We start from the raw sequence: 11110 nt of genomic DNA, 5'->3' as shown, positions 1-11110 counted from the left end.
GAGGCGAGGCGAGGTATCCCATGGGGCCGGGGCCTGGGGTCACCCCGCCGGGGAGGTGGCACCAAAGAGACCTTGGTCCCTTAGGGGCTGGTGCGTCGCGGTCACCGTTGAAGGGGGTGGGGGTGACTGAGCCCTTAGGGCTGGTGCATCGCTGTCACCGTATAGGGCGGCTCACCCTATACAGCGCCCGGTGTGTCACTGTCACCCCATGGGGTCGCTCATTCCGTAGGAGCTGGGTCACTGATGTCACCCCATAGGGCTGCTGTCACCCCGTAGGGTCTGGTCCGTTGTCACCGCATGGGGTTGCACCCCCCTATACCCACGGGCATTGCAGTTCCTCCATGGGTGCTCACCAGCTGGGGCTGGTGCCTGTGAATCTCTCCGCAGGGGCACTCGCCCCACAGGCCGGTGCATCAGGGATGCCCTGTGTTGCAGTGCACAGCCCTGGGGCTGGGGTGCTGCCATCCCCCCATGGGGTGCTCGCCCCACTGAGCCTGGTGCCTCGCTGTTGCACCTCGGGGTGGGGCTCATCCCTCTGGGGTCAGGGTGGCATGGACCCTCCTTGGCGCTGGAGCCCTCTGGCCACCCCACGTTGACCTGATCCTCTGCCCCTGCCTGTTTGCTTTGCAGCGAATAGTTTGAGCCTTTCAGTGAAAGATTTAGTCAGGGGCCCTGGGGATGGCTGGTGGCATCAGGAGGCAGATGTGCCATCCTGCCAGATGTGGGATGATCTTAAAGGTCTTTTCCAACCTCAATGCTTCTGCGATTGTTGTTGGGGCTGTGGCTTTCTCTGGCCCACATGGCCACAGTGGTGAAATCTCTTGGATCTGCCTGTGTAGAAGCACAACCTGACAACAGTGATGAACTACCTGATGTTTTGTGTGGCTGATCCCGCCAGACGGGACAAAATTCTCCTGTTTGGTCCTTCTGTGGTCTAGCTGGTTTAGTCTGGTCTTGCTTAAAAAACACGTTCTGTCTGTAGCATGTGTGCAGCAGTGATTTGGGAATGGGCGGGCTTGGATTTTCTAGGGGTTGCTTTGATTTTTTCCCAGAAGAGGGTTTAGTGGGTCTGTTTTAACTCTGTGCCTCTTGGCCATCGCTGGTTTCGGATCCAAGCTGTGCATAAAATTCCTTATTAATAACTGGATTTGTAATGGATGTGTATATTTTACAGATTCAGTGGTGTGGAGAGAGGGAGATATGTTAAAAATAACCACAACTCTTTTAAAATTTGCTGTCAGGTTTTGTTCAGAGTCCGGTGAAAGGCGCTGCTGCTTGGTAAAAGCAGGATGGTTTTGTCTAGCCAGTTTTAACGCAGCCTGTGTTCAGCGTAGCTCTCACACACAAAGGTAAAGTTGAGCAGTGATTCAGGTCAGGGTTGTTTGATTTAAAGATAACAAGATGGAGCTGGTTTTCATTACACCAAGCTCGCCATGGTTAGCTGGCTCTCAGGTGCTAGCTCAGGTTGTTTTGTCCATTTTCCCTGTTCCCCTGTTTGGATTAGAGGGACCTTGTTGTCAGAGCTGTATTCAAAGAATTTCTTTTTAAACCCCTCTCCACAGAGCTCGCAGCCCGCGCTCCGGATGTGGCGGACAAGCACACCCTTGCTGGGCTGGCTGGTGTGCGTCCTGATGGCTTTGGCTTTTGCTCCCAGGTTTCTAAAAGGGTTGGCTTTGCTCCTGTGTCAATCAGTTAGTACGTGATGATCAGTATAGATCCAGTTACTACCTTTTAGTCTTTTAAAGTACTCCCTGATGGGAAACTCGTGTCTATGAACATGCAGGGTGTCCACGCTCCGAGACGTTTGTGCTGCATGAAACCTCAGAGCTTGGTTTTCAGTTGTACTGCAGCTGCATCCCTGCTCCAGGGATCCCTGATCCAAGGGTGCTCTCGAGATGCAGATCACCCTGAGCGCCCTTTACAAAGAGAGATGCAGGTTCCCCCCGTGAGATGATGCTGGGATTCCTTCCTTCCTTGATCTGAATTATCCCAGTTAGATAGAGCGAGTGGCCAAGCAGCATGGGTGTGGGTTCGCCCCACTTTCCCTCGATTGTTGTGGTTATTTTATCCCATTTTGAGGCAGGATGGGGATTTCTGAGGGCAACCTGGTTCTTCCTAGCTGTGTATAGTACACTTCTGTGTGTGTATAGAAACGCACCTATGTACGTGCAGCGGGCATCGCTCCTCTGCTCATAACTTTTGTCAGGGGTATCTAGGGTGTCCTTGGTGCTAGGTGGGTGCTGCAAACAGGGACACAGCAAAGAGATGCCCTGGCAGTGGCCAGACTGGGGGACTGGGGGCTTTAACAAGCTCTCAACAACCCGTGTGAGAGAGAATTATATTAAAGGAAATGTCTCAACACAGTGTCCCCAGCTAGCCCATGACCTCGCTTTCCTTCTCCCCTTATCTATATTTTTTTTGCATTTTCTTCTAAATCTGCTGCCTGTGTTTACTGGAGCTGAACAGAGATGGGCTTGTCCCTGCTGCTCTCTTAGGCCTGTTCCAGCCGCCAGTTCTGGTAGGACTTTGGGGGGCTATTCCCCTGGTTTCCCATGGCCCGAGCAGCCCACAGGATGCTTCAGCCTGGCTCGGGTGCCCTGCCACGTCTCCATGGCCACACTCGAGGTGACTAACTTGCCCGTGCCTGAGTGTGAAGCTCAAACTGGGGCCATCAAAAGCACTGAAGCTACTTATATGAGGAAAGAGCTGCTTAAGGATTTGCTGTATCTGCTTTCAGGCAGGGAGCCTATTATTTTATTTCTTTTTTTTAAGCTATCTGTATATTTTTAATTGTTCCTGAAGTTTGCGGTAATCCTAAAACGTAAAAGGCAGTAGATATTTCCACTGGCAGCTTTCTCGTGTTACTTCAGCATTGTAAGAAAGACATGAGAGAATGAAATCTAGAGCTAATTCAGAAACATCCACAGATGTTAAAACAGCTTAAAAAGGGATCAAATAAACTCAAGTTAAAAGGGAAAAAGCCCAACCCAAACCTCCCCTCTGATGTTCCAGGCGCCAGCTCCCAACCTTGTTGGGGATAAATCAGTTTTCAGGCAGCGCTGGGCGTGTTGCCTGAACACCTCTATGGGGGAATCAAGCCTGGGAGCTTAATTTTGCGGCTTTTCTTACTTATTTTTCCCTTGATTCTTACAAGGCAAAGTTGTGCTCTTGGCTTTCAAAGCTTGGCAATAGCATCCACCAGTATTTTACTTCAATTTCTTTGCAGCTTTCCAGTTGGTTTTTGTCTGTGTTGCTTTGGGGTTGTTCTTGCCTGTGACATGAGCCAATATCATATCCCTGGGCATGAATTCAGTCGTAATCTTTAGCCATTTTATCTCAGATATTGCTGTATTTAATGAAGGTGAAGCCATGCCTGGCTTGGCAGCAGTGTCCCAGAGATATGATGGGCATCACCATCAGCCCCTGCGTGGAGCAACATGTGGTGACACACTAGGGAACCTTCGTGATGCTAAATTTAGGGTTTTCTTGACGAGCATCATCCTCTGCCACGTGCAGGGGCATCGATTGCTTCCCAGCCTCTCTGTGCCCTGGACACATCGGAGCTGCTGAGCGCTAAAGGGCTCAGCTTGAGGTGGATGCTTTACCCATCTCATCCGCTTTTTTGGGGCTGTGTTGCAATAGGTTGAAACTTCCCTAAAATAGTGTTAAAATCCACATCTGAGAGGCTTTTGTGCAGGAGGCTGTGGAACTGTCCCCAGACATCATATGGGGTGATGGCTGTAATTTTGTGGCAGTTGTGGGTTGACTTGCATCTTCCTTTTAAAATAGATTGTTTACTGTAACGTCAAGATTTAAAGGTTCCATTTATACAATCCTTCTCCTTCGCATTAGGTGGTGAGGATTTAATAATGTGCAGAAATTTAAAATACTGTTGATTTAGTGTTTAAAGCCAACAACGCCCTTTTTTTTTGCCTTTGCTCTCTAACGATGGGACAAAGCTATCATGACCTTGGCACTTCCAAAATTAGCAGGGCGGGTAAGACCAGGCTGTGCAAATTTGGATCACAAAACTTGAGGGAAAGAAGAAAAACCAGCCATAACGTTGACTTTTGTCACTCCTTGGTTCGCGCCCTGATGTGGTTGTGCCTATTGAATATACTGAGCATCCGCCGTTCAGGAGCGCTGCAGAACGTTTCTGTGCCAAGTGCTCTAAAAATGCTGAGTATCATTAACTGTTACGCTAACGTGGATCTTTTTGTGGCGGCTGTTTGTCCTGGCATAAAACACAAATGAAATGCAAAACCTAAATGGTGTCTGTAATGGGAGCAGCTGCTGGATGCAGGTAGGAGAGTTACTTGCGAAGCAGATGCTGCAGGAACCGCTTTAGCATCAAGGGAGAGCAGCATTTCCAAGAATGCGGGTGCAGGTTTGCACTGTCAATGCTGATGTTTTCCCTCTTTAAAACTATAAAACTGTGGGAGTTTTTAATGAGCAGCGACCGGGTTCTTTAAGAGACGGTGCGGCTTCAGCGTTGCAGACCGTAGTGCCCAAGAGTTGCAGCATCAATTGGTTTTAAATTAAAAATACCCACACACAGATGTCTGTATTTTGAGTGTCTCGGGCCATGCTTTACCTACACTTTCCCTTATCTGTTCATAAAAGTCTCGCGAAAACATACAAAAGATATTTTGTGCAATGACATCAGAGGGAGAAAATATTCTTAGAAAATTTCATGCTGTTAAATCTCTACAGATTTACAGTTTTATCCAGTCAAATTAATGCAAAACCCCAATGCAAGCATTTGGATTTTGAAAACTTTGGAGGAGTGTCATTTCCTAATAGTAATTATTGGTTTTACATTATTTTTTCACAGGGGAGCTGATCACAGCCGCATATGAGCTTGGAGTAAGTATTAGTTTTATTGTTTAATCAATGCTCTCATTAACAGTTTTAGGAATTAAGGAAGTTTAATTAAGCATGGAGTAAAGTAGATTAATTTATTTTCAAACCACAGTTTTTACTAACTTATAAGTACAGCACGCGACAATTTACTTCAAGTTTTAAATCCAATTAAACTAAATTATAAAGCAAAGGCTTTACTGTATATACAGTAGCTGGCTTATTATCAACCCAAATTTTGTATAAGCTGGGGAGAATAAAATAAATCGGGTTAACAATTTTAATAAGTTTTATTATTTAATAAACTTTATTATGGTGCATGATCCCTTTAGGCAAGACCTTAGGACTGTCAGCGCGGTGGTAATCCGATAGCAGTGTGGTCTTTCAACTTGCTAACCAATAAAATAGTTGAGAAGCTGCTTTTTTATTTAAAGAAAAAAAAAACCCCAACAAAACAGCCTTTTGAATGACCCTAATATACTGTGAACCCAAACAAGGAGCCCTGTACGGCACGCTAATGAAACGTGGCACCTCCTTTTCTCACCGCCTCATTATTATGGGCGAGGCGTGGAGCCAAATCCACTCCGGAAAAATATTTGCGGAGTTGAAGTTGGTACGAATGGATGGGTCGGGGAGAGGCGCCACTCGGAAACCCCCCGGCTCCTGCTGCCGGACCCTGGTGTGCTACTCTCCTTTTGATATCACAGACTTTCACCCTCTGTTTGAACCCCCTGTCGATCTGTCCGTAGGTCGCCCACCCTCCCGGCTACCCCCTGTTCACGCTGCTGGCCAAACTGGTGATGGGGTTGCTGCCCGTCGGCTCTCCCGCCTACCGAGTCAACCTCCTGTGTGGCTTGTTGGGAGCAGCTGCCGCCTCTTTGCTTTTTTACACGGTTTTCAGGTAAAGTCATCGGGGGTGTTTTCTCTTTGGCTTCCCTGTCGGCTTGGGATGTTGCTGAAGGCTCCCTCTGTTCCCCTCTGGCCTTCGGACTAGCGGTTCCCCCCTCCTTTTCCAGCTGTAATTAGTTCCTCTGATTAACCTAACAGCGGTTTAATCTGAATTTGACCTTCTTTCCTGCACAAAAGGTCCCTTTTTTCCCCCCTTTCTTTTTCTTTCTGTTAAATAATAATAATAGTAATAATAAAAAGTGTGCCCTTTCCCTTACACAGGCGTGACAGGTTGTTCAGGCTCATTATCACAAATCACTGCTCAGTTTAACTAACCAGAACTAATGAAGTTTGTCGTTCTCGAAAGATGCAGATGGTCTGTTTAAATTAACAGGATGAGCTTCACCTATCGGGAAACCGTGAACTTGGTTGATTGCGGCTCCCGGCAGAGGCGGATGGGCAGTTGCCTGCCGGTGGTACCCAAGGTCCAGGGTGAGCATCGGTGCTGGCCGCCTGCTGCTCGTGTAGGTGCTGCTGTCTGCAGCGGCAGGGACTGTCCGCAGCCCATCCCTTTTCTCCAGACCTCTAACCTCGGGAGAAAAGGGAACAATCAGGATGCACACGTGGTCAGGGGTTTTGTTAACCCTGCTCGTCTTTGATGTGCAAGTTCTGGCTGCTCTTAACCTCATTCTGACCCATATTTGAGACGATTATCGCAGCCTGTACAAACAATTTCTCATGTCCTTTTGCAGGGAAAATAGGGCACGTTTTGAGGCGGCAAACAGCGAAATCTGAAATGATAGTGGGGAGCTTTGGGATGAGTCGGGACACTTCCTTACCGAGATTATTTTGACAGAAGCCCTTTTCTTCCGTCCGTTTCCAGAGCCGTGTTGCTCCTCGGGGAAAGCTTCCCGGAGAGCGAGAGCAACCTAGAAATGAAAGCAGAAACAAATGGGGTGGGGGGAGCAGATCCTGCACTGCCCGGGAGCCCTGGGCTCGCTTAAACTTCATCCGTGGGGTCTGTCTGCCCGGCTGCATCTTCCCCTGCGGATGAGGAGCTGCTCTTTGCACATCCCCTTTCTCATAGCAGTGCAGCAGCTCCAAAGCGCACCCCCGGACGTGCCCTGCCGAAGGAATTCCTAAACATTTCTATAGGCGTTTACAGTGATTGCTTTTACTGGTGGGTGATACATGTAATTAAGTCGGCATTATTTAATTTAATATCCTGTATTTTACAGCGTGTTTGGGGAGCTGGAAGTGGCGCTGCCCTCCCATGCACAGCACCAGAACACGACTCGTTGGGATTGTATTAAAAACTCCTGCGAGGAGTTGCTAAAGGTTTTGAATATTGAGTTCTGATTTTTTTTTTTTTTGTTTAATTATGGTTATTCCTGTTATTACTGTGAAAATCTGCCTGGCTTTTTAGTTTTACCTCCAGCGTGACTGTTCCTTAACATGCCCATTTTGCGCCTGTGAAATGATATGATTGTCGCTTTCGAGAAAGAAGAATACAGGAGAGAAATGACAGGCTAAATTTGGGAATTATTTTTACACTTCTAGAGGTTTAATATTTTTTGTTTAATTGGATTTGAAAGACGTTGCTTCTGTCAAATTTAAAACTTGCCTGAAAGAACGGAAAACCTAGAACTGAGAGATGGTAGAAACTGTTAGCACTTACAGAAAATTATTTCCTAGATACAAGGCGCTGACAGGATCGATTATTCAGCCTAGCAGCGAGTGATATTTTCTTTTAAATTAATTATAAGGTATCACGCATCAGTTTTATTTCCAAATTACAATGTTATATTTTTCCTTCTAAGCGCCTTCAAATAGATTTATTTAACAACACCGATTTTGCAAAAAAAGTTGGTGGGTTTTTTCCTTTCAAGAAAAAAATATTTTTCAGAAAGCGTTTACTGGCACCGTCTGCGTGAAAGCCGTAACTATCTGAGGGTGACGTGGTTTGGTTTGAACCGGACTTGCCCCTGCTCACAAAGGATCAAATCCCCCCAGCTTTTTTGTGTTTTAATTAAAATTTAGCGGGTGGGGTGACCCCCGCGAAGTACAGCAGGAAAAATAAGCACCTGCTCCTCTTGCCGGGTGAAAGGCGGACGTTAATATGAAAATATGTAGATGTTAGGAGTACAAATAATTGATGAAGTACACGTCCTTCGGGAGCAACACGGTTCAAGTGGCAAATCTCTCTCCTCAAACAATAGCCACCCTTCAGCGGGGAGGAAGCCATCTCTATGGTAATGGGGCTGGTGCTGCCCTATTGATCGAGTGGAAGAAGACATTATACAATGTCAGTTGGGTTGTTACAATTTCATTTGTCGTCTGACCCGAACTTAACCTCTAAAACCTTCCTTTTCTCCCCACCAGCCGGGCAGCGTGGCTGTTTACCCTCGCAGGGTTTTTCTGTGCCTCCCAGCATCCCCGTACAGTAAATCTCTCTTTTTATTTATTTTTTTTCCTCCCCATCGACTCTTTTTCTTTAAGAGGCATTTCCTGAGTTTATTCCTCGGGACAGTTTCTTTTACTGCTTAAGGAAAGAGCCGCGGTTCCCTCAGTGGCCGGGTGGTGTTTGGGATGTTACAGTGCTCACGGGATTAGGATCAAATTTATTCCTTAAAGAGATTTATCCTCTGCCAGGTGATGGTTGGCGGGATGCTCCACGCAGACACTGCCAGGGCCGATAGGAAGCAACCCCAAGATCTCGTTTGTTTACGTATTATATTATATTGTGTTATATTATTAATTTCATTATATTATTTTTTTAAGCTCGGATTGTGCTTCCTCAAGTTATGTCAAACCGCATTGATGCAAAAAGCCCTTTTGTCAGTAATCCAGACTATCGCCCAACGAGCCATTTACTCCTTTGAATTAGTTCTCAAATATGTTTGTTTTTTTCTTTTCTCCCCCTCTGCACAGTCTTAATAAATTGCTTCTAATTATCGTAAAATAGCATTTACAAAGAGTTTTCTTGGACTGCTTGTAACTGAGGCAAATAAATCATCTCTGCTTTGAAAGAGGGGGAGCTGCTTTATGTTTTTAGGATGCAGCAAGTGCGGCTGTAGGATTGTTTCTTTAAACAACTATTTATTTATTTTACTGTGGGAGGCAGAGCATAGCAAGTTTACAAAGTAAACCAATTATCTTCTTAGAATATGATTGCCAAAGTGTCATTTTCCACACAGATGATGCGTTCTTCGCATTCTCTGTCGCAAAGAGAAATAGGATCCTTTCCCCTGCTTTGAGTGCATTTTTTTTTTCCACGTATACCTTTCGTACTGTGGCTGTTTGGCTGTGTCTAAATATACAAAGCTAATTTATTGCAGGGGCAGTGGCAGAGGAGAAGGTGTTGTTGCCCAAATACTTCTAGGAAGTTTTTGGCCGGCTTTATTCTGGCTGAGTTGCACACCGGGGTTTTGAAAAGGGGGAAAATGTTGCATTAAATTAAGCAGTTCATGTCTGTCTGGTTTTCTGTTCTGGATATTGTATTTAGTTTTGCACTTACATATATATATATTTATTCCCTGTCCCCGAAACCTTCCAACTGTGGACATATATGAAAACTGGAGCCGCCTCTTCTCTCGCTGCCAACGAAATGGAGTGTTAAGCATGTTTTATAATGAAATCATCATTTTGAAGTGGTTTTGGAAATGGCACTTGACCATCCTGACAGCTCTGAGGTTTCTCGCTGCAGCGGTGTGCGTCCTGGAGCTCTCGTGGAAGGTCCCCGAGAGGGACCAGGAGTGTTGAAGCACCAGGAGGGTGGGTCACCTTCATGGCCTTTCCAGAGGGCTGATGCTCCCCCAAAACTAACCAGTGCTGGGAAAAGTTGTCCGCTGCCTGTGGCAGGTGGGGAAATACTCCTTGTCTCCCACGTATGCAGCTTTGCTGGGGCAGGAGTCGTCCCCAAAGAGTTTGACCCCCTTTTTTGGAGCATAGTTTGGGGAAGACAGTGTGATGAGAGGAGCGCTCCCCCCTGGCGTGTCATTGCCTGCTTGACCATCGTGGGAAATGAAAATATGAGGCTTTGGGGAAAGAGGAATCTCCTTACAGGGCGTATTTGGATTTTTCCAGATTACAGATTATTGTAGATTATCGCCACTGTAGCACAGTGCAAAGACCTTGGCCGTTTCAAAAGCAGCTGTGCTCGTAACAAGCAGTTGTGAAATTTAGGGAGGGTACTCAAGTATTAATTTGCTTTTAGAAAAATATCTACCGTGTCCTCTGGCTAGTTGATCATATAGATATTTTGGGGGTTTTTCCCACTTGTCCCCATAGTAAACCGGTGCTGAGTTCAGTCTGTTTGAAGACGTTACCAAATCTGTTCATTTGCATTTTGCTCTAAAGTAGGCACATTAGGCTGCAGTAACTCCGCTTCGTTTTGAAGCGTGGGGGGAGTGGACAAAGCAGGGCAAAAAACTCTTTTTATTTTATTTTAAAGACTGAAGAGTCTTTTCTGACAGCTAGTCAGAGTTAGAATTAGTTCAAGGAAATGTTAATAATGCACTGCCTGCCTTAATCCCTTTGATATCACCAGGTATCCTCCTGTTCATGGGTTAATTGCTTTAAAAGCGGAGGCAATATTCTGAGCGGTGGGCCGCTTCACCTTTTCACAGCTGTTACCATTGAGTGACAACTAAATCCCATGTGTAAGATGAGGAAGAGCTCAATCTCCAATTGGGAGAAAATTTATGTAAACCGCAATCCCTTCAGAATGTGCGGAAGTCACAGACTTTCTTGATTTACTCTGCTTTTCCCAGAAAGCTCCATTGTTCCCTTCCCTAAGTCCCATCAACCCTTTGTAGCAGAATATCACAGCGGCGGCAGATAGCTTGAAATATATAAATGCTATCATAGCTCTGATTAATAGCGGCGCTTATGAGTCAAGTCTGATAACGGAGCAGCTCTCCACTCAATTTCAGATACCGCTAATGGAATCTGTCTCCTGCAATTGTAATGTGAGAAGGGCTAATTTGCCATGGAGCTTGGAGCTGTCACCAGCCGGGGATTGGGGGGTCAGATGGGAGCTGCCAGGTTTTTGCCCTGCAGCTTGTATCTCTCGCTTTGAATAGCGCAGCCCCCTGCCTGCCAGGGAGCTGATAGGCCGCCCGGGGGTTTATGCCACTCCGTACAATAGCGAAGGGCTGCATGGGCTGACTCGGTAATTGTGAAGCCAGCTCATTTTTATTTTATTTTATATTTTATTCTATTTTTTTTTTCTGCGGCTGCATAATTTCTAATAAGGGGTTTTAACAAATGTCAGATTAGGAAAAGTTTCTGCAATTACAAAAAAAAAAAAAAAGAAAAAACTTATAAAACATTTAAATAGATAAAGTCGGTTCCTGCCGAG

General features: G+C 45.9%; 1 protein-coding gene across 1 annotated transcript in view; it reads left to right on the top strand.

Moving 5' to 3' along the window:
• Nucleotides 1-4834: 4834 nt before the first annotated feature.
• The window catches only part of TMEM260 (transmembrane protein 260), a gene marked incomplete at its 5' end in the record, with an annotated part of 28418 nt that continues 22142 nt past the window's right edge, over nucleotides 4835-11110 (top strand). Inside the window, 2 exons of the mRNA XM_010136332.1 lie at nucleotides 4835-4866; nucleotides 5610-5761. Of these exons, the coding sequence (XP_010134634.1) occupies nucleotides 4835-4866; nucleotides 5610-5761 (184 nt within the window). The remainder of the gene's footprint in view (nucleotides 4867-5609; nucleotides 5762-11110) is intronic.

This window comes from Buceros rhinoceros, unplaced genomic scaffold (assembly GCF_000710305.1).
Source record: "Buceros rhinoceros silvestris isolate BGI_N320 unplaced genomic scaffold, ASM71030v1 scaffold9265, whole genome shotgun sequence".
Lineage (NCBI taxonomy): Eukaryota > Metazoa > Chordata > Aves > Bucerotiformes > Bucerotidae > Buceros > Buceros rhinoceros.
This window is presented reverse-complemented; position numbering and strand designations above follow the sequence as displayed.